The sequence below is a fragment of the Hetaerina americana genome, unplaced genomic scaffold (assembly GCF_022747635.1).
Source record: "Hetaerina americana unplaced genomic scaffold, ioHetAmer1.1.p SCAF_2, whole genome shotgun sequence".
Taxonomy (NCBI): Eukaryota; Metazoa; Arthropoda; class Insecta; order Odonata; family Calopterygidae; genus Hetaerina; species Hetaerina americana.
The window spans coordinates 47941511-47966244 of record NW_027286763.1 but is presented as its reverse complement, the minus strand read 5'-3'; the positions used below and the strand labels follow the sequence as shown (position 1 = coordinate 47966244).

At 35.3% G+C, this 24734-nt stretch overlaps 3 protein-coding genes across 5 annotated transcripts in view; 1 reads left to right on the top strand and 2 right to left on the bottom strand.

Moving 5' to 3' along the window:
• Rab32 (RAS oncogene family member Rab32) overlaps positions 1 to 182 on the bottom strand; it is a 126046-nt gene extending 125864 nt beyond the window's left edge. The window contains exon 1 of the mRNA XM_071586002.1: positions 71 to 182. Coding sequence (XP_071442103.1) covers positions 71 to 73 — 3 coding nt within the window. The 5' untranslated portion in view covers positions 74 to 182. The remainder of the gene's footprint in view (positions 1 to 70) is intronic.
• Positions 183 to 698: 516 nt separating this feature from the next.
• LOC139687468 (solute carrier family 25 member 32) lies at positions 699 to 22097 on the bottom strand. The gene is made up of 6 exons (XM_071584642.1): positions 21649 to 22097; positions 17909 to 18104; positions 15065 to 15329; positions 8246 to 8359; positions 3598 to 3743; positions 699 to 1051 (listed from the first exon to the last, which is right to left on the bottom strand). Exons 1-6 carry the CDS (start codon positions 21803 to 21805, stop codon positions 877 to 879), a joined length of 1053 nt encoding a protein of 350 aa, XP_071440743.1. The 5' UTR covers positions 21806 to 22097; the 3' UTR covers positions 699 to 876.
• Positions 22098 to 23779: 1682 nt separating this feature from the next.
• The window catches only part of Ars2 (arsenic resistance protein 2), a 45775-nt gene continuing 44820 nt past the window's right edge, over positions 23780 to 24734 (top strand). For all 3 annotated transcript variants that reach the window (XM_071584582.1, XM_071584581.1, XM_071584580.1), the window contains exon 1: positions 23780 to 23926. In XM_071584582.1, the coding sequence (XP_071440683.1) occupies positions 23796 to 23926 (131 nt within the window). In that variant the 5' untranslated portion in view covers positions 23780 to 23795. The remainder of the gene's footprint in view (positions 23927 to 24734) is intronic.

Here is a 24734-nt window from a genome sequence, read left to right as displayed (position 1 = left end):
AAACGTAGCGCATTTAATTGAACCGTCCCAAAATTTACATAAATTGTAACACAAAATATTACATACTCACCATGGAATTTGTGATGGATTTCAACTGGAAACAGGAAAAGTTCTCACATCTACAATGCTGTCCTGTAGATTTCCTCTCCCGCGAGTAGCGATGCGCAACTGTAGACTGTACAACAGAGAATCCCATGTGATGCTCAAGCGGAAGTGACGACATTGAGTTTTTTGCTCAGGCGCTTTAGCTTGGAGATCGCTAGAAATTGCTCTCAGCAAAAAATTGGAATATTTCAACGCTTTTCTCGCGTTTATTGAACTAGACATGCCAAACCGACCACTTCGGAGCCAAATATAATACGACTCTCTAGTGCGTCTGTACATTATATGCTTTTACTACGTAAACAAAGACGATGAACCCGACTTGTGTCAATAGCTAGTATAAACATCTTGAAAGTACGCACAAACTTGACATGACTAGGCTCCAGTTTATCGATTTGTGTAAAAGTACCCGTTCCCATTCCGCCATGGAAACCTCAGAGGCATAATCGCACAAAATTGGTTTTTGTATAGCTACTAGAACTTCACTGAATCAGCCCTTGAACGGCAAACATCAGATCTGCGAAATTCAAACCGTTATTGGGTCATTTTTGGAGTAAAAACGTTTTACGCCAAATTAAAACTACATTTGATATTTTGGTCTTTAGACATTTATTTTTCTTGAAACATGCTGGTAATAGCAAGTAACTATTCTCACTAAAATTCGCGCGAGTCTGAACATACAAAAACATCATCTGCATAACTGCAAAACATAATTAACAATAACTTTCTTTGATTGAGAATACCTTGGTTGAAAAATGGCCAATTTTACTTAGATTAACTTTTCTCAACAGTTGTCTTCACAGTTACTTCATTATTCTTAATTTCTGCTCTCCTACTTGTTAGGGCATGGGAGACATTCTCGTGGACTACAAAGACGATTGCAGTTGCCGGTGTAACTCTGATGAGGTTTGGGGCAAGCCCCTTATAGAATCCCCGAACCCCTTCATACCTAAGCAGAAATGTACAAAAAAAGTCTTACAATTAATAATGATTAAGTTTTTTTGGGAAAAATATATGTAGTATAGACATACATTTGACCATCAGTTACTTATGCAATTGATGATTAATAAATTCTTCTATGCATTACTGAATTGGTAGAATCCACGTCAAAATAGCTGTTCAGCCACATGACAGAAATTTATTCACAGAGATATTTTGATATGTATTAAAAAGCTTTTCTACATCTCGACTTGAGTAGGTAAAATTAACATGTAAAAAATTGTATAGGATACCTTTTATAGTTTTTAAATGAGCATTAAAATGTATTGAGAAGCTGCTGCTGTAATGAAGACTTTTGATGAAGGTGTGCACTTAGGTTGGAACAACAATGAAATTTATAAAATCCATCACTAAAAAGTTTCAAAAAAATATTTTTACGCCAACCCTACGTGCAAAATCTCAATTACTAAAAGTCAACTAGTCAAAGATTAAGTTTACACACAAAACCTATCCACATCAACTGGAGACGACAATTATAGGAATACTTGGGGTAAATGCACAAATGCTCCTCAAAGGCAGTTGCAATCTTTATTTTATATACAAATAAGATAAGAAAGCACCAAGTAGAGTGCAACACAAATGATATTGTTTTTTAAATGAGCCAACATGACTGAAATGACAACAGAAACTGAGGGCCAAGTTACAGCTTAAATGAACAATAGTTTGTATTCACAGGAGTTATCCAACAAAATACCCTTACTTTATTACATTAAACACTTGAGTAGTCACCTAGACAAATGTATTGATTACCTTACACGTAAGAGTATTTATAAAGCAAAAGAATGCAGAGAAACGTGGCCTTTTTTTTGTCCTTCAATCACAATTACAAAGTTGAACAGAAGGTTAAAGAAAAAAAATTGATGCATAAAGAAAATGGTTTTCTTTTCCAAAATAAAGATAATATAAGAGTGCTGTGAGACTGATTAAAAAATGTGCCAAATAAACTCGTGGCTTTCAAAATGAAAGTGTTAACATTTTTGTACTCCAGGGGTATTAAGACGTTACAACCCAAATAGATGAAATTAACTACCCATATTCTACTTCACAAAAACAATGACTATGAGATCAGTCAAAACTTGAACCTAACTTTGACAGGCAAGTAGTGACATTTGTCTTTGTATCAACTATCGCAATGCACTCCCAAAATGTGCCTTGAACCAGCAAGCCACACCTAAATTAAAATTACAATTACTCTCCCACTTGACACATTCTTTCAAATATAAACTAAAAAAATATATTTTATGAGAGAATAAATTTGATAAAAAGATCCTTTGATACGACATATGCTGATTAAATAGCAAAACAGAAACGGGGGTAAATGCAAAAATGTGAGATAAGATTAATTTTTCCCACTTAAGTTAAGCTTATTTGGGCAAACATACAACAACAGCATCATGAGTTGTGAAAAAATGACGAGTTTCCAGAAATGAGGTGGCTTTCCAAGAAGGCAGTCACAAGAATATTTTCATAAGAATATCAGTGCATCACATGCTGAAATTAAAGATTGTCCCGAGATTAAAGCCAAGCACAGCATCTACTCATGCTTGAAGGAACGAGTCGGGTTAATATGAAATTATGTCCTCGCTAATTGTTTAACAATTTGCTAAATGGATGTTAAATTAACATTATCAAAATTTGATAAATACTGACACTAACAGCAGGAGTCACAATCCCTATACTTTAACAGGACAACACAGGTCATTAATTTTACTAACTCATATTCTATGCTTTGTGCACATCCAACATAAAAATTCCAGGTCTGGCACTATAATTATGAAGTATAATTGTAATAGAAATTTATGTTGAATCTTAAAAAAAGACAAAAGGATCCTGGAAATCACTTTTCAGTGGGAAAATTCATCATAAATAATCTACTATGAATAATCTTCATAAATTTACAAATATAAATTACTAAGGTTCAAATTCCATAGGAACAAGAGCTACAGAAAAAGAAAGTAAAAACAGAGTGACGAACACAACTAAGGACGCCACTCCACTAGTCTCTAATTTCTCTCTTAACAAGACAGAGCACAACATGCTATCTGCCATAATCTATCATAGATCACCAAGAGCCAATAAAACAATAAGTCACAGCTGAGCTGAGCCCCTTTTTCAAGAAATAAACTATAATTTATACCACTTGCTTTTCCAAACAAAAACAAATTCCATTTATCTCCAAAACTTTCCTGGGAGACATGCTCATTCCAGACATTTACAGTTTTAAGTAACATTGCCCAAAGGTGGTGCCACTTTTTACAAGTACCAAATTAGCCATTCAAACCCTGTTGATCAGCTCTTTCTAACAATCACTCCTCTTTTAAGCTAAGAACATTTCCTTAATTCCTCCTAAGATGAAGCCACAATCAACTGTCAGGAGTTGCATCAGCTGTTGCAGCAGTGACCTTCTCATAGATGAGCAGGACTAAGCAGATGTTAGGAGTGACGTGAAGGAGATAAGGTGAAAGCCCTTTGTAGAAGCCTCGTGCACCTTCGTACCTCCACGTCCTGCGTATGCAGTCCAAAGTTCCTGTATAGTCCCCACGCTGATCCTGCAGCCTTGCTCGGACTACTTGGTAAGGATATGTGGCTGCAGCAGCACAAAGTTTTGACATAGCAGCAAAGGAAAGGTATTCTAATGTTCTCTGTAAACAATAATGAAGCAGACATTCATTAAAATGGATGGGAGAATAAACACCAAGAATTTAATGTATTGCCACATAAAACATTTAACAATAAGTTTTAAACTTTCCTACTACTCTCCTGAAATTTATAAAATAATTAAACAGCAGTAGCACATCGATTAATGGATTGAGTTAGAGTAAATAAATAAAGGTTTTGCAAAATATTTCTCACCATTCAAATTTTTCTAAATTTACAGTGGCATAACATAATATATTTTCAACTTGTCATTCATTAACTGATTTTCTTCTAATTTTAGGTAAAATCCTATAATATTTTCTAGGATATATTTCCAGCCATTGCAAGCAATAACATACCACATGGAAAATCAATTTGTTCTTATTGAAAATGCCACCATACAATTACTTGGAATATGCTCACACTAGTATCTGGTTCCATTACATTCAGTTCAAACATACGTAAGTGAAAGAAAAAACCTTTACTTTTGAAAGTATGAACCCCTGAGGGGGAGAGGGGGGTTTATTCCAGTCTGATCATGGTTTTGCTCCTATCTCGGTCATGCCACAAATATAGAAAGCTATTCTTTTTTAAGAATTCATCAATCGTAAGGAAAATGTAACAGGGATGATACCAAACTATCCCCCTTCAAATGAGTTAAGTAGTTTGAATGGGAAATTTAAGAATTATTAAAAACAAAATGTGTCCAAAAGTGATATCACGTCAAAACTTCAATCAGCCTGGCATACTGACAGTCTTCTACTAATAATTTTATTAATAATGAGTCTGATTACTTATAGCTAAGCAAATACAGAACAAGGAATTTTACACAATGCACTTGGAACATATTTTTTTATATCTAAGAAACCAAGGAAAACTCGCCAACAACAGTTTCTAACAACGTGTGTGGTCTAGGAAGGAGAAGAGGCATAACCAGAGTTGAACATCTAGTTTGCCATTCCATAGAATACCTGGTATTTTTGTATTGTGATCTCTGGGCAAATAAAAAGTAATAATAATAATTACTGAACCAAAAACCTTTAACAAGGAATTCAATACCAGGACATTCTTTCCCTTTTCTTATCCTATGCTTATGAAGTTGGCATTCCAAGCTTGGATTCTTCACCTTAGTTTTTCTCCGTGAAGGGCTACCTCCATTCTCAATCCTCTTTTCCCCAGTTCCTATGCCACCTTGGCCTTTCCATTTGCTACAACCTCCAAATGTTCCTCTTTTTTTGAACCTTTTCTTTGCTCTTCTTTTCCATGTGTTTATACCATCTCAGACTTCATTTCTGCCACTTTTCACAAGTAGGCCTCGCCATGAACATTCATCTATCTGACGGATGTCATTCCTTTCATCCCACAACAATATACACATCAACCATTTCTACCTTCTTCTCTTCTGGGCTTATAAAACTCGCCAGGTTTCACCACAATAGAGCATGACTAGTTTCATTACAAAATTACATAGCTTTCCTTTAATTTTAAAATTCAACATTGCATTGAAGAGTGCCCTACTTGACTACCTCTAGTCTACATGCATTATATTCCATGCTGTATTTTTCATGTGAGTCCTCCACACACTTTTCTTGAGCCTAGGTAGTCCAAAGTATTTGTTCTAGACTATAATGAAGATGCCCAGAACATCTGACCATGAAGGTGGCATTTTGCCATATTTCATCTTGCCACTTTCATCCAGCTAATCTCACACCCCTTCCATTCCAACACTTTCCCCTTTTCATCCTGCAGCTCTTTCAGTTTTTCTCTACTCTCTTCACAGAGAGGAATTTCATCCACAGACAGCATGCTCCATTGTACTCTGCTACCTCATTCACTATCTTCACCAATCTTGTGTAGTTTTCTTGGACACATTTTTCTCTCAAACCTTATCTGCGCACTCTATACCATTCCTTCTAAAACCCTATGAAAACTAAGTGAAGCTCTGCTCGTTATTCTCTGAATTTTTCTATAAGAGCCTAAAAGCAAAGAATGCACGCTGTTCCTCTGCCTAACATAAAACCAAATTGCTTCTCATCCTTCTGTCATTTTTGTAGTAAGCTTCTTTCAATCACTCTTTTCTATTTCATTGTATGCAAAATCAGCTTTATTTCACAAATTCTATGACAATGTTGCACATTACTCTCTCCTCCACCCAACCCACTACCTTCCCTACCCTCCTTAGTTTTCTATTCAATCCCATTCCTACCCAAACTTCTAAAAGGACCTGGTATGATCCTACTGATTTTAAATTTTGCATTTGTCTGAGTACACATTCCACTTTTTTCCTGTTTATTTCTTGAACCAATCCTTCATTTTCTTCTCAATCTTCATATCTCTCTTCAAAATTTTCCTCATTTAATGACCCCTAATAATAATTGATAATTTCCGAAATTCCCTTAATCTTTTTTTGACTGCATATCACTACTGCTGATTCATACTCCATCATTCCCAATTCTTCCATTGCAGTTTTCCATTTGCTTTAAACAGTATCTTTGCTTTTGCTCAAGGCCAGTACACTATCTACACTAGTCCAAAAGCCTCTCTATCTCCTAGGCTTCCTGTTAAATTCCATATTGTCTACTTCTGTGCCTCTATATTCCAACTCTAGGCCCCCTTCTCTTCTGGTAGTCTCTTCCCTAAAATTTTACCAACCACCTTCACTCCAATTTTCCTTATGATAATATCTATCCATGGCTCACAATATTTACACAAACCCTGGTTAATTTATTCCCCTTAGCATATTTTCCCTTTGACTCTTTCACCACCACCTGACAGTTTCTTCCAATTTAATATTTATTCCTGCTGACTAAAGTGCTTCATTTTTTTACAAACTTTCATCGCCAAATACACCACTACTGGACTGTTTTGCTGCTACACATTCTTAATTAATATCCTTTTTTTCACTCCCCTCCGATGTGTCATGAGACACAGTACATACTTAATCTGTCTCACCCACTCCAAATCCTTTTATGAAATGTAGCGTTCCTCTCAGTTTTTTAAATACATATTATCCATCACAAGTTACAAGCCACCACATGCCCTTTTTAGCCTATTTCTGTCACCAAAGCTCCACCATCTGCACACCCTTCTTATATTGCTCTGACTTCTTAAATGAGACTGATTTGTACTACACCACAACTGACAATATTGTCATCCTCTTCTACAAAAGTAGCTTTTAATTTAATGTTTGATGATAAATAAAGGCATTTTATCATTCAAGAAAAAAATTTTCCAAAACTGTTTTTAGTAATGCACCTCCAAGTATGACATCATTGCTAAAACTTGCTACAGTATAATTTCAAGTTTCAATCTATTAAATACTAATTGTTTGGCCAATCAAAATTTTATATAAGAGCTTAATAAATAATATGCAACTGCTTAAGTGAAATAACAGCAGTCATTCCTCTCTCACATAAATTATTTACACAGTCACTCAGCAGTACTTCACTGGGAGACGTAACCTTCAATCAGCTCATTTCAACTCTCGCTTGTAAGTTGCACCATTAGCTTTCAAAACTATATGTCAATAAGTGCCAATAATTTGTATAATACCCTCTAAAATGATTTTTAAACTTATGATTTCCTCAGCCCATTTTTAATAACATATTGATGTTGGTTTGATGATAAAAAACCAAAGTTTCTGTCATTTTGGTTCACCCTAATAAAATAAACCTTGAACAAATACAACATCCAAGAAATGCATTTCAATTACTTCAATCTGTCACTCAATCTTTCTAAGGGATAGTTACTTTTTTTTTACTTAGTAGAAAAGCATCGCATCTCCCTACTCATGGAGAACAATTCACTACAGCATAAGTGTTAAGTAACTCCCCATCCACAGTGGATCAATGTGTACGAAATGCTTTCTTGTATGATATGGTGGAAGTTATCCATCATGGAAATGAAAATAACTTGGTGAACACCTCAGTGAATTTTTATCGATGTGACCTACGTTTCAGCATGTTGTGTTATCATCAACTTCGGATGACAACACGCCTGACGATGACACAATGCGTTGATCATGCCTTTAATACATGCATTTTCAATTTTTATTTATCAAATGAAATTTCAATAAATAGCTTGCAGAAATTTCACTTAGGGTTTCTCCAAAAAAGACATATATTTATGCAAAATCATTGACACCACTCAATGAAAAATATTCATACTTACATGAACCCAGAATGAAAATGGCTTATATTTGGAAAAAAAAAACCCACACCAAAATGTATTGCTGAATATTAAAGGTCACTACCGGTAAAGCGTAGTTAACTACAGACAATCAGAAATAGAAATGTCATTATTGTCCACCAGCGAAGAGGCTCAAAATTAATAATGGGATAAGTAGAAAGATCGATTTATTAAATTAAAGTATTTTTTAAGCATAAAATTGTCTCAGCACAGTCAAGATGGATAATTTGGGCTGGTCTATACAATATATAATGTTGACTGCTACACGATGCAATGGCGAATACAATTAAACAGAAGGAGGCCCAGAAACCAATCTTACCAATTTTGTGTCAATTGGAGTCCCTCGATACTGATTATAGAAATTCTTCATCTCTTCATAGGTCATAAACTGCAGTGCACCATGTGACACCCCAAAAATTCCAGGAACAAACCCCTAGTTTAAAGAAAGAAAAGAAAAATTTGCTTATAGCCAATTCCTGAGACATCAAAAAGAAAATTAATTTAATAATTAATTATTAATGGGAAAAACACTGTCATCACTTATTTGAACATGTTGGTCATGTTTTAATACAAATTTCCTGCAGATGTCAGAGATTAAAAGATTATCATTGTAATAAATCACCCAAAATTACAATATACTCATTTCCTAACAAACAAAATGGAAAAGCCCCTCTAAGTAATGAAAATGAAAAATGTACAGATACCATAGTAGAAATTAACATAAGCAAATCTGTTCAGATATTACATTTAAAAAATAGAACTAAATATGTAGGCTCATATGCAACATTAAGCACAAACCCCTACGTCAATTTTATCAAATTTCAATTCAGGGTCTCTCAATTACTCTTGACTCACATAGAAATATTGAACAAATCTTCTACTGCCAATTTTTAAGCATGGGGATAATGTATTATGATATGTCTAATTCTCTTGTCACGCTTATATCACGGACTCACAACTGTTTGTGAAAAGGTTGAACATCATCTCAGAGAATCACTGCAAGTGACAATCAACTATTTTTTTCCTCTTCACAGGTATTATGACTCATTCCATGATTAAAAAATTACACTACCTGCTTAAGACTAATACAATACCACCAAGTATGATGTTTACAGACCACAAAAACCACTACCTACTTCCAGTTCGGTCAACATCAAGCATAAGACTTCTTCTGAGTCCTTACTTATGGGAAAATTTACACTGCTTCGGGAATAATGATTGCAGAAAAGATAATGGAAGATGTGCACAAAAATCCTATTTTGTATGACATTAATTATAAGCACTAGCATGGCAATAAATAGGAAATTTCTTTTTCCTCAAAAGTACTACCAATTAAACTTCACACTGTCGAGATTAATAAACAACAATAATCCCAAAAACACAAATCACAATAATATTATTCACGTTTTATTAATATGAAGCTAACTGTGAGGGATTATAAAGATGGTGATTGCATAGTGAGTGGTACAACTTTTCAGGCTACAGCTGGCATTTTCATTTTTTGTACATTTCTATGATAACCCTATATAATAAAATATTACTTCAATAACAATGGAAAGAGAAAAACCCTTAAAATTTTACACAGTATAGTGGAAAAGATTAGTTCAGTTTAAAACATGAGACATTTCTCTGTTTCTGTTATTATGGAATGATCCTACCACATCACACCTGAATTTCTATTGGACATTACTTTGCTACTTGATATCTAGAGTTTGACATGAAAAATGTCAGTGCAAGGAGTATAATTATGTCATGTCAGGACTAATAGACATTTTAAAAATCTGTGGCATGAATGAACTATGAGAAGGTCAGCAAATAGAAGTTTCTCATAATAAAATTTCTGGTAACCTATTCCTCAAAAAATGAAAAAAATGTTATTTGGATACTACCGTAACCTGCAAATTTTGGGCTTTGGCTAACGCACATACCTGTACATTCAGGAAATCATGTTTATATAAAGTAATAGAAATTGGAACTAAGAATAAAATTTGCTTGAAAAAGTTGAATGAACTTTACAAGCGAATTATTTCAGCTTTCGATCTTAATAACATGAGTGGGAAATATTTATTGGCTATCTGAATCATATTCCCCATATATTGGATTTATTGAATTTTTGAGGTGATAAGGCAGACAACAACAGAAGGGTAGAAATCACAATGGAGTGCCAATTATCCAAAGAAAGGACCATCTCTAGGTCCCAGAAGATATATTTTTTAGCTACAGTTACATCAATGTTGCTGTATAAATAGAGCAGTCTTTCAGAATTTTTTAAAACTTCAATTTGTTGAAAAATGAATTTTGATATTAAGGGAAAAAACCACCCTCAACAAACAATTGGAGTATTTAGGCCATACATGCAATACAATCATACAATGATAGATTAAAGGCCGCTGTAATATTGAATCTATGGTCCCTTAGTACTGCAAAAATTAATCAATAAGTCTCCAATCACTCTATACTTGAACCTTAAATTCTAACGATTAGTTGCTGTGTGACTAATTGTAATGAATGGATGACCTCCAGACTCATATGTTTGACTTGACGAGATGATATAAAAATGTTCTAAATAATGCCGGCAACATCATCCATGCAGGGGATATTGCAGTCCAGTGCAAAGAGCAATACACTACTGACCGGAGAGCACGTGTTCAGTTCTGAGTGATATCTCTGGGCACCCATCGGCTTCAGCCAACTTGTGATTTTTCAGGCACTCAATCTTCCTGTGAAACCATAGGTGGCACAGGGAAAGGAGCTGCTTCCCTTAACCCAAACAAGCGAATTTCACATGTTAGCCTTAGTTACTCTAAGGCTCTACTTATTCACTCTAATGGTGAGCCCTACCCTCACCTATGACATTGACCTTCTGGTGGATAGCTGTGATTAGACTTTATTCAACCACTCAAGAGATTTCCCCTGTTAAATATTAGTAAATTCAAACATCATTCTTGCAATGACTATCTATTTTCGGAACCCATCGCCCTCGTTTAAATTTTCTCATTTCACTATCAACCTCAGTTAACGTAGGTTGGTGGAATGATATTCTCAGGTTTAAGACATATAAGATGGTTAAAATTTGTGTATCCTAACCATACGTGCTTGCTGAAGATTTTGAAGAAAGCTACTACCACGAAAATAAATTTCAAAGCTTCAGGGCTGCACAATTCCAAATGGCATTATTTCAGTCACAGTTATAACCTATTCAATTGCAAGGTATACATCTTCAACTTCAGTTAACACTTCTTCCATACTCATGTAAGCACTAGGCTTTAAATTTGTTGAAAAAACCTGTTAAATTTGTTTGGAATAGTTTATTTTATCTATGTCTCTGTAGATCATATTGATATTGTTCTTTATGGGCATACTTTTTTCTGTTTGATGTCAGTTTATTTTAGCCTCTAGTTTTAAGAGAAAAACAGATACCATTCACTGTCAGTAATGATTTTGCATATAAGTCAAACTATAAAATAATTCTGCACGCATCCCAAAAACTATGGCCATCATCCTGTTGGCCGATTTCACCATCTTGGGAAACAGATTACCTTTAGAAATGTTTTGGCTATTCCTGTGTGTCTGGAGTGTAGAAGTGTATCCAAGTTTTGTCCACAGTTATGTATTGATTCAGAAACTCATCAGGATTGCGACAAGAAAGTACCAAACCAGCCTCCATAACCACCACACAATTACCTTTGTTTTCCACTGAGAGAAAATCATGTAACTGAGGTTTGTTTTACGCCCAATTTTTCCTGCAACATTGACAACACTTGTACTTACAACTTGTAAAATGTCAGTGGTATCAACTATTTTATGAACACTGATTCGTCACTGATTACTCAAACCCATATCATGGGTTTTGTTAATCATTTCAGAAGAAGTTACTTCCCTGGACCTCCCGAACTATGTTCATCATTTGTGGATGTACGGCTGGCCTGGTTTTAACTCACACAATTGTGTAGTCAAACACACAGCAGCAGACATGCCATGAGCTTCATCCAACTCAGATTTGATCTCTTTCATGAAAGTGTTTAATCATCACACAAAACTCATTTTTTCCTATTTTACGAAATAAACAAAATTGTGTTACTTCAATCGACTGTGTGTGTCAGAAAGGTATTACAGGATGGATGTAGCTGAAACTTAAACAGTAGTCTAGTAAGAGATCGAGCTTACTAAAAGCAAACCTTTTCCAAACCTATGAGTGTCATCTCTTGGATTTTCTAAGGAATTATTGAACAACCCATATAATTCAATTCTTCAGTTTTATAGCCCTGCTGTCATTTGAAGCATACAAAAAGAAGTTTCCAATATTTTTTGAATACACACAGCAAATTAATTTGAGATATTATGCACACATTAAATTTAAGGGATAGTAATCCGTCACATTAATTTTTCTATGTAAATAAACCAAATTGAAAGGACTTTACATAATTAAGATTCTATCAAATTTTGATTTGAAATTTCGTTATAGTTCATAAGGTATGGAGTTACAAACCATTACGCACATCTATTAGAATATACGTAATGGCTTTTATTGCATTAACACCAACTAAATATCCCAATCCCAGAGATAATTTCTCCCATCAGTAACGGTTCTAACCTCAAGAAATAGTGGAGCCAGTAACTGGTTTAGTCCTACTGGCATCTAAGGATAGCAAACATCTGAGAGCCCATACAAAAGGAATCATTACTATAGCTATCTCTACCTGCCTTCATTCCAAAAAATATGTCCTTTCTTTTCACTCCAATGCCTCTCCTACCTTACCTTGTCCTTTTTATCAGCCTACAACATTTCATGAATCAAAATGAAGTACATCCACTCTTCTTGCATACATAGGATTTCTCCTAATAACCTTTTCTCCTGTCTTACCATGCCTAGTGCTCCTTAGTTTTCTTTACTATCAGTCTTGGTTTTTGGTCTCCAACAAGGGTATCCAATCTATGCCTATCAACTGGCCTCAATGACCAAGTTTCCAAACGGTCCAAAACTGAATTTCAAATAAAAGGCTATTTCCTAAAAGCCTTACTAAACATCCCTGTCATCAACTTCTGCATTCTATAGTCTTCATTACCTCAAGTATTTCTTCTTCTTAGGTTCTGACTTCTTTGAACATCTTGGCCCAAAAAACCCCAACTTTCTCTAATTCATGCCTTAAATTTAATGTTTAACATAGCCTTCTTCCTTGAAAACCTCATTACCTTTGTTTTGTGTAGACTGATTCTCATCCCATACCTACTACAACAATAATGCACTCAGCACTAACTGTAACCCTTTGGCTGACCTGCTCACTAAAGCTTAATCAACCACATATCTGACTGATGTTATGGATTCACCACAGACTATCATTTCCATCTCCAGCTATTTTCATGCCACTTATACTATTTTCTCTGTGCATATATAGAAAAGTATTGCTGACAATATACAGCCTTGCCTTTTTCCATTTCTTAGTAAGTTGCAATCCAACTTTGCATTCACCACACTCACTTGAGCAGTCTCAGATACACGGGTTGCAGATAAATCTCTCCAATCTATTCCCATTTTCTTTAATTATTGCATTAATGAATTCTACCCAGTTCAGTCAACCAAAGACCTCAAAAGCCACAAAACAATTAAAATTTTAAAATGCATGCTAATTAAGGCAGGGAGTAATTGTTTATTATATTATTTATAGTAAGTTACTGAGCTTATCACACAACATTATGCATGTATCAAACAAAAAATATCCTCACTCATTGGTATTCATCTACTATGCAGACTCAATATAGTCCTTTGTATGTTTACAAAGCTTTCTAATGGCATTCACCAGTGAGATGGGAGACCTGGGCATCCTGGTTTCTGATCGATGTTTACATACATTGTGATATGACCTTTTAAAGGTCACATCTTGTATTTTACTTGACAAGAGCCTTCTCACCTGAATCAAAACTAACATAATGAAGCCATCAACCACCTCTGCTCCAAAAAACTCCCAGAAAAATGTATATTCTCTCCATGGCTTCATATACTACATAGTTTTCATGTAATTAACTTTCAATGAATGTTTTCTAAATAAATTTTACAGCCAAATTACCAATTAATCTTTCAATCTATTCTTAGTAAAAATTGAAAGGACATTTTTCATTTGAAATTATTCATAAGAATTTTGACAGGGACAAATCTCACCACTACTTCTAGTCACAGAGTAAACTACTCTACCTTTTTATGAGTAGTTTAGTAGGGAACTACAAAATTTGTTACAAATAATCTCTGGAGACATTAGTTTGATGATACCATCCTGACAACTTGCTAAAAGGCACAGATATATATAAAGAGAAAAACAATGCACAAAGTAAGGCATCCATCCATTAATTTAATTTTCAACTGAATATGGAAAATCTAACCCAAAATTGTATCACACAGAGGAAGATTCTCTCTCTTAAGAAAACTTCAGTGCCTATGGAAAAGGTTAGGCATGGATTGAAGTTTCTCAAAGAACCAAGAACGCAGAATTTCTATTGGCAATATTCTCTTGGCAGAATATAAGGGGCTGCGGCAGAGAGGATGGATAAATATAGTTATAACTCTCTTCTTTCAAAACAGCAATCATAATGAACTTCCAATATCAGAGTTGTGAGCTTAGTTAACATGGTGGTACCATTAATATTGCCGAAGAAGCAGCAGACAATTGTCCACTTTGCCATAGTATCAATCAATGCTGGTAATAAGGTGGGCATGGGTGTTTTCCCATTAAATAAGCAAATCAGTATTTTCACAACTGATTCACTGCAGCAAATGATGGGAGAACGAAAGTGCATCCTCCCTGTTCTACCCCCGAGCATCGCAGTGGAAATTATAGTAGCAGCACCATGGTGGAAAGCATTGTCTACTTAATAACTTATGCATTATCATGCCTACATAATGGGAATTTTAAAAGTTAATTGTACCAAAATAGTTACCTCCCTATCCAAATCTAAATATTATTATTATTATTAGAAGAAATATTTAAAAAATACTAATGGCAGTTATCCTGTTTACATGTAGTTCATCAGTCCCTCCATGTTATTACCATTCAAAAAACTTGAAACTTAATGAACAGATGTTAAGCCCTAGTTTCTTGACTTAAATTACTTCAATTTAAAAAATGTAAATAATAATAAAAATTACCTTATACAGCCCTCTTATTCCTTCATGAGTGTATATTTTCTTCAAGGCATCTATCATGCCATTATATGACTGGGTCTCGCCATGCCGGACTCCTGATAGGGGAATATCACCATACTGCAAACAAAGACGAGTTTTAACAACCCATATAGGATTTGTCATCACTAATGTCAGGACACCAGCCTCAGCAGCTGCCAGCATATGAAGACCAGGTCCAAGAGGTTGTTTTGTATTTCCCCCCTGTATCCATGTCTTGATGGCATTGTAACTGGAATGAAAGTGAAAGAATACAATCAATTCAAATGTAAATCACAAAAAAGTTACACAGTAACAAATTTTGTTAAATTATAGTCATATGTAAAAATAACTACAGAAAACCACTATGTGAATTAAAAACACATAATGCTAAGCTGTCACAACAGCTGAAATGGACATAGTTACATAAGTACTTCTACTTATTTACCTAGTTACTTACATAAGTAACTGTCTACTAAATATCACAAGACTTACGAAGTGTTAATCACATGGTTAAACATGGAGGCAATTAAAGTAAACAATACTTAAACCACCAATAGTCAAATTACGTAACTACCATACAGCTTAGTTTCTTAATAGCAAAACATTTTTTCTGTAACAACCCAAAAAAGGAGAACATTGCCATAATAATTTTTTATTGAAGAGGTAAAAATAAACCATGAATTTATTTTCTGTAAACACTTGCTGATGAAATGAGCTATGACTTCATGATGATGACCGCATTTTATCAAAATTTGGCTCCATAGTTTTCAATCATGAAGGGGATAAATTAAGGATAGAACAGAAGAAAAGAGAGTGAACATTGCTACGTATGCACCAACAATCAGCGGGGGAGAATTGAGTCAACTATGGTGGCCCGAGAGAGTCCCCAAAACACACCTCACAATTCCCATTCCACTTATTGCCACCACAAGATGAAAACATCATATAACTGTCCTCACTTCCACTCTACAGTATCTGATTTCATTTGCTTCCCAAGGGGTTACACTATTCCCTCACCCCATTCTTCCACCACCTATTCTTATACCTTTAAAACTCTCTGGTTACCTATAAAGTTACATCTATTTACCTTATCATCCTATCTACTAATCTATCCTCTCTTATGGAAATCTTCAAGGTTAGAACAGTATAAATACTTTCCAAATCTACAAACACAACCTCATGTCCATTGATACTCTTACTTGTGTACGACCTAAGTCTTAGAAGTCACTTATTTCCCTTTCCAAGTCAGTAGTTCTTTTACCTCTAATGCTTAGTTGACTCCAAATGCTTGCGACTCGGCTTCTAGTTTATGTGTCAGATGGTTACAAAAGGATTTAAGATGGAGTCTATTGGAACTAAAATTTACAAAAAAACACTTTTCGCAAATAGACAAAATGGGCTTTTTATGGAATACATCACTCTTTGCACAATTTTGGACATTACATCCTAAAAATATTGCACCACTTAATTGCATCCTGAAAATATTGCACTGCAAGTTTTCACCACTGATGTCATATTGAGCTAGTTAGCAAATTTCTTACTCAAAACTTCGACATTAACAGCAATTACATGGAATATTGTTTCTCAGCTGAAATCCAACCTAGGGTGGGATGTTTGTTGCTCTAATATGAAATTTTGTTGAATGAATTTTGAATGCAACATCACATGAGCGATTTGAGCACTCTTAAAGATTCAAATACAAATATTATATGAGTCTTCCAATTTTAATGCAATATTATTTTAGGAATATTGACCTAATCTTATCCTTTTGGTTGTTTTGGCAAGGGGAAATGCACATCATTACCAGGCATGAGTAATATTCAGTTCTGGACCCTATCCATTGCAGTGCTTTTCTTACCCTCCAGTCTGCACCTTCAGGAGAGAATACCTTGAGAATTATAACAAAAATCACTAAAACCCTCCTAACACACTCGAGAGTTATTATGGCAGCAGTTGCAAATAGGCTTTGAATTAATATTCAAGTTCTATAGCTTGGGATGACATGGCATTATAAATACTCCCTCCCAGTACCAGTGTGTTGAGGGTATTATAAACCTTCTTGCCCTTCCATCTACTTTATTCCATTGACTTGACCAAAAGGGTAAGGGTTGAATAAAATGATTTTTCTGAGGTTCCAGGCACTATTAGTTGCAAATACCTGGGTATGAGGTTCTTTCCACTTTCCTTGAAGCCGCCATAACTCAACTGGGATATGCCCAGCATGACCCAGAGCATGAACAAAAATTTGTTATCAAAGATGGCCACTCAATATTCAGATGTTCCTTATGTTATGCTACTACCTCTTGTATTACCCTGTATATCATTTCGTATTAATTAATGACTTGGCAAAATGGCAGTTTTATGATTTGAGAACAATGCAGTATTCTTATCAAGTTTAGACAAGCAGGATCATAGCCCCCCTTCAACGTATATACAAAACTTTTCCATTTGTAAGCGCTTCCTGATGAATTTGTTCGGGGGACAAGATAAAAAAAAATACATGTGGGAGTCTTATGCCTAGACCCTGACTTCAAATTTTGTTATAGATATGAATCCTATATTGCAATTCATTCAAACTATACACATCATCACTTACATTGGGCAATGCTCTTGCCCAGTTTTTAGTTGGACCATACCAACCTCATCTTTGTGGGAAAACTGAATTCAAATGTTTTCAAAAACTTTCAGAACTGCAGAATAATAAGAATTAATATTAAACATGCTTCACTTACCCTTGGTCATTATAAATCCATTGGCATTAAAAGCAAAAAGTTTCACATTGTAATATTATTTAAACAAACTTTCAGGAAGAAACATAAAGAAACTTACAAGAGGAAATAAAATCCCCATGCACTGCCTGACCCCCAAACGTTTGGTGTCACGCCTCTGTACAAGCCTCTGAATCCTTCCTGCTGGAGAATGCTTGAAATAGCACCTGCAAGACTTCTATACTGTGGCCGCACAGCAGCTGCTTCAGCAACTCCTCCACCTACGCCCACCACCCCTCCACTTCTGCCATCATTCACTGCAAGCAAGAAATTGAAATCAATCACTCAATCAAAAAAGATTAATTATAGCCTCTAACATGAGTTATTACCGGCCTTGGAATAATATGTCTTTAATACATTAAGGGTAACCAATTGCTAAATTTAATTAATTTGTTGTTAAATGTGTTTCATTAATACATATTAGACACACATAAATTCATTACACATAACTTTTTAATTCATAATATGCACACTACAAATAATTTTATAATATCATAAGCAGTAATCTCTTTTGGCCGATGACAAACTTCGAGTAACCCCTCAGTATGAGACCAATTACAAACGCTCTACAGGGCTTGAAGGGAAGATTGTGATGGTGAAGGGAAGAAGAACTTTATTACGGAACCAGGCCACGACTCTTGCCTTTTATCAACTTGGGGCTTACACAACACTAAATACTCAGATTTGATATAAATACGAATTTGAATAAAGAAAAATCATAAAAACAGTGATCAACCCAAAGGTCTGTTTGGTAGGTGATGGTACAGTACACCACGTACTAAACCTGACGGTGGGTGAAATTAGCACATCAGGGTAGGGGACCAGTTTCTTTCCTTGTGCCGGTTATGGTTTCCCAGGAAGATTTGGTACCCAAAAAATCAAAGCTTGGATGAAGCTGCAGGCACCCATAGAGACTTGCCCGGGCGTCAAAACCGGGCCATCTTGTCAGTTGTCCAACGCTCTACCCCTGGGCTACCGCGACCCACAGTATTTGAATGTTAAAGAAATATCAATTACTACTTGACAAGAAAAGATATGTAAAAATAATGTAAAATGCACATTCAAAGTTAAGAAAAAATCGATGCCAATATGTTTAAACTTCATAGTACACATATCTTCTCATACATTCTCACAAAAGTATTGACATGGACATTCCATGATTAACCCAGTTTCCAATAATATTTCATAATTAAAACTATGAATACAATTGAAATAGAACCTAGTGAAATAGAACCATACTGGGGACATTTGGGATGGGAAAATCCTTTTCGCCCTTATTCAAAGGGTGATCACCTTTGTCCTGCCTAAAAATTAAAGTTTTCCACATTTTCCCGGGGAAAATAGTCTGGATAATGCATATTGCTAAATTTATAAACAATATTTTGAAGGCTGGCAGAGCATACCTTATTTTGTACATGTTTACACATTTGCACAAGCTTTCCCTATTCCAATACGCATCTATCTCACCCAACGGCATGAACTCTAAGTTACTACTGGAAACATGTAAAACCATTTACTCTTTCAGTAAATCATTTGAAACACTTTATTGAACAATAGATTGAGAGGATTCTAAAAAGATAGAGAAAGCAAGTGGTGATAAAATAAAAAGTTAATTATTCACGCAACTAATTATGTTATAATGCAGGGTGTGGAAACATAATTTCCTTTCATAGAAGGGTTTCGCTTTATTGAAAAGAAGTTATGTTGCGGCACCATGCATCATAAGTAGTATTCTGGCTTAGTAGATGAGAGAAACTGCGATTGAAACTCCTCAAAACAGTGCCAATGGTGATGGTGGTACAGGGATTATAGAAAAGGTTGTAATTAAATTTTATTCTAGAAAAGATCTACAAATCTAGCCCATTGAACAACTGCATACATTAAACATGTGTGTGCACCCAATTAAAAAAATCATATTAGAGGTTATAATACCAGTGAAAATAATTTTGCGCTGTAGGTAAATTTTTCGATTCAAATGTACCTTATTGAAAATACAAATTTTTTTCTTCGTTTTAATGAGTCTATTTCAAGACCTTTAAACCAATATAATGCCAGCAGAGGCCATTGCCGATGCGCGTATTGCAACGGCCATGAAAATACTGTTTTTACATCCCCAATATTTCAACGTCAACAGACGTTGGGACTTCTACAAGGAATTTTAACAATGCAAATGGTATAAATACTTGCATACGAGCTATATAAATAACACATGCATTTCCGCGGACTAGTGTCGCATAGAAGTAGGTACCCTTGCAATGATGATTCAACCTATAAAGAACTTGGCAGCGTTGCTTTACTTCGCACCAACAGTTAACAAACCGCTTATTGGTTAGAGCAATAAATCCGACGAAGCTTCGAATTAGTACACAAGTATTATGTTGATGGAAGCGAATTAGACAAATAGCAAACGCGGTCTTGGATGAAAATACGAAGAAATACATTAGTCAGTCATATGCGCAAAAATGGTCGGAATTCAAAGAATCAGCTTCAGTCAGCTGGTAGGTGAAAGCGTTTCGGCGATCGTTTTCCAGGCACGCGAAATTTCACCAGAAACAAACTTTATTAAACAAGGAGTCGCGGCTGGCTGGGGATCATAGTTTCATTGGTTTTTACGCAAACTTTCCCCCGAATTTCATTGCAGAATCAGGTGATCACACCACCTCAATCCAGGAAAACGTCACGCAATGCAGCTAGGTCGTGGCGGAAACTGTTTCATGGGCAATCAAAGGAGACGTCACGTCAAGGTTAATCGTCCGTGTCGGTATAAAGGCCAACCGCTAAGCACTACTTGGAAACTTTCCCAACAATAATAATCAATAATGTCGGGGAAAAATTATTTAGGAGGATTAATATAAACAGGGAAAATTAGCCTTTCAATTATATAATCCAGATGTTCCCGAAACGTAGTCATTGAGAAAAATTTCTTTCCTAAAAATTGTTATGACCTAAGAGATTGGATAACCAGTAAGGTCCACGACTAGACCTTGTCCCCGAGGGTGAAGACCATTGAAATTCGGCTTTTTAATCAACAACGCAAGATAAGAATAATCGAAGAATATACGCAAAGGTCAATGCAACTACAATTTACATAGACTACAAATATTTCAGGCGGTCACAGAGGTGTGGATAAATTCACGCATATCGGTTATAACATTCAACTGAAAAAGTTAACATAAAATCATATTCCAACGAAATGTAATTATCTCTGAGGAGAAGGTACTCGCCAATTTCATCAAACGTAATGATAAAATAAGATAAAACAGTGATTCTTTGCAAACCGATTTATGGACATCGGTATTTGATATTAGCTACAGAATTTGAACGAAAGAAAATTCTAAACCAGTGAACAAGATTGAAAACTGCCATTAAGAGCTAAGGAAGGGGATTAATTGCTCCAAAGTCAAGGTCAACAATTTCATAATATTTTTATGGGGCGGCTGATAAATACTTTTATTACTTTTAGACGTCAATGGATCACCTTTAGTCACCATATCATTACATTAAGATCCAAAGGTCGGAAAATGTATTTAAATCAAATGCTTAATTGGTGAGTACCATATGATGTTAATGAATGCTACACATTCTGAGAAAACAAAAACACTGAAGCAACCTCTCAGAACGAAACCAAAAAAGTGAAAACGAGTCGCATACAGAAAAACGTCCAATTAGGAAAGGACAATGGAAATCTTTGATGAATACACTTTCATTCAGCCTGAAATAGTTCAAGGTATTATTGAAATTATAATGTAAACAGAATGATATTGCAAACAATGATTTCGATTGCGTGACCATGGATATTACCAGCAAAACGTATTTTGATCAGGTCCAAGGGATGTAGAATGAGAGTTGATGCAACACCTCCAGATATGCCCGCCACCAAGTGCTCGTACTTCACGTGGTTAAAAACAGTCCATTGTCCTCTGGAAGTTGAGGCTCCTGAGGCCTTCATAGTCGTCATTTTCTCATTCGACGTTGGAACCGCAATCTCATTCTTGGCTAGCTGACCATTTTTACCAGCTTGACTAGATGTAACTTCGGGATCCAGGGGTTTAAGCACTTGTCACTGTCTAAGCTGGGAAGTGGGATGAAGTCGACAACTCACTTTAAAGGTCTACAGACATTCCACCATGCACTGATGCAATCATCATCACCGACTGCTCCATTGACGAATGACTAGCTCGGTCAGGCTGGAACTACCTCTCACAACCTCGCAATTTGCGTTCAATCCGCTCAATATTGAACCGACATCTGCTGGTGGAGTTGGAAACTGTAAAATGACCGTTGATTGGTCGCATTGGTTCATAAACTCTAGTCAAAGTCACCTGGTATTGACCGGCGAAGTTTGATATTATTCGATAATTACTAACTTAAAAAATTCAAAATACAACTCATTTAAAATACTTTAATTAATATTTAAACTAAAATTATAAAATCATGGCAATAATTGTTAAAATCCAATTCATTTAGTTTCTAATCCAAGCGAGTTTAACCGGAAGTTGGGATAAATGTTTTGTTACTACTTAGGAACTAGGAAACTGTCGTATGTAGCACGCTGGATCTTTGGAAAATAGCTTGTTCAGCTTGTGTGGTAAACAATTTGAATTTGATCGATATATTTCTATACTTAAATTCACAATTTATCATATACTGATCTTATATAGTTGTGGGATGGTATGGCGTTTCTTACATTTTTCACCGTTCTCGTTCAGTCGGTTTATTTTTATTTGTTACTCTATTCATATCATAATTGAGGATTAAATTTTATTTTTTTTACGCAGTTTTATACTAAGAAGTTTGAACAATGGGAGACAGTGAAGACGAGTATGACCGGAAAAGGCGAGATAAGTTCCGTGGGGAGAGAACTGAATCCTACAGCCGAGATGGGCGCCGAGGTGATGACCGGCGTAGAGAAGAATGGATGGAGAGGTTAGTAAAGGGACATTGTAACCAAAGGTGTCATTTAGTGAGATTTTTTTACGTGTTTAATATTTCACAAAAATCAATTCAAATTTTCGACTGGTCAAGTTTTAAACTGGTGACTTTTTTAAAGTTGACGAACTAATTCAACAAAGTTGGCCATGGTGAGTACTTTCATATATTCTAGTGTGGTTTGTTTCCCACAGTCGCAATCTTGAGAGGTATTCTAGCTATGGTAACGGTTCGCACCTGACCAGCAACTATTTTTACCTACATATGTAAGTTTAACTCATGGAATGAATTAATAATTTAGTTAATTAAAGCATTTAGAACTTAATCCAATGTGTCACAGCTCAGTGCGCATGAATAAATTGCCAAGATCTGCAGATCAAGTGTGTTCAACCTATCATTTGCCTTTTTAATCATTCTACACCTTGGGTAATTTCAGTCTTGTTAGTGTTTTGCCAAATTTTCGTTGCCGGTACTTTGACACCAACTCTCATGAACAATATGTAGTCGACTGAGAACAGTCGACTTATTTATCGACCTGTTTACTTCTCAGCTTTCAGAATGTATTTGCTTGTGTGAAAATAATTTGTCTTATTTTCAACATAAAATGTTAGTTTCAATTAACATTTTTTAGTAGCATCTTGGTAGCTTTGTTCAGTAGTTTTTTATCTGATTTTATACGAAAACAGTGACTTAAAAACACCTGTGGAATTAACTGAGGGTTAAATGAGATTATTAATATTGTCAATGTGAGTTATAAGTAGCTAATTCTCAGAAATAATTAGAAAAGTTGAAGATACTATTTGTTATAATCGCCTTTGACTTTCTTTGTTTAAATTCTTTCTGGTGTTTGATTATTGGCGTCCTTATAAGCAATAATTTTTTCATTAATTTACATATTTCTGTAATTTTTCAGGGAATCTTGGGGTAGAAGTCGTGGCCGACAGGGTGGAGGGGATTATGGTGGGGGCGGTGGAGGGGGAAGCAGTAGTCGAGGTGGGGGAGATTACCTTGGAGGTCGCATGGGGGGTGGTCGAGGAGGAGAAGGTGGTGGAGGCAGATATAGTCCACCAAATCCACATGCCTCGCATCCTCGCTCAAATCCCCATGACCATATATCTCCACCTTTAAAAAGGGCTAGAGTATCTGATTGGTAAGTCTATTACGATCCCCAGTATTTGTTCTTATTCCTCTACTTCTACAGCTTTTTCCAATCATCTCATTGAGTCATTGAAAGTGGTCAGCCTCTTTCACTTAAGTATTGTGTATTCTACATTTTGTAATTTGTATGAATTTATTTATATTTTTAGGTCAACTTTCCTTGACCCTATGTTATTATTTTCAAAATTGTCTCACGGAAGTAATCATGATGAGAAATTTCTGAAGATGTCCGGTGGTTAACTTGTTCAGTAATATTAGTTTCTCCTTTTATTAGGCTTCCTTTTATGGAATAATAATGCAGAAATTTAGTCTTCAGTAAATGTGATATTCCTTTTGAGTAAGAAAACAATTGGAATTTTTGTTATTGCAAGTTTTAAAAACTCAGATTTTGTAAAAATTATAGGTTCAGGGAATATTATGTATTTTATTTTGTGGACAGTAATAAAAAGGATAATCACATAAAGTTTTTTATTCGTGCTAAAAAAATAAAATGAGCTCACTGATCATGCATTTTATGAAAACATTCCAGGCTTAATGCTTGCTTATTATCACAATAAGTTTTAATATTTTCAGTTTTTTCATCGCTGCTCATCTTCCATTTACTTTGTTAATTGTGTTATGGCGTGTCCTATACACCTTTCATATATTCCCTATACTGTACCCTGTGTCTGGTGGTCAAACAGATATTTTAGTATTCTAGCACTCTTTTCATCTTTTTTGCATTACCTTGGTCGCACCTTAATATTTTTTATAAATAATGCTCAGCTTTTTCAGACTTCCTACAGTTTTGTGAATATATT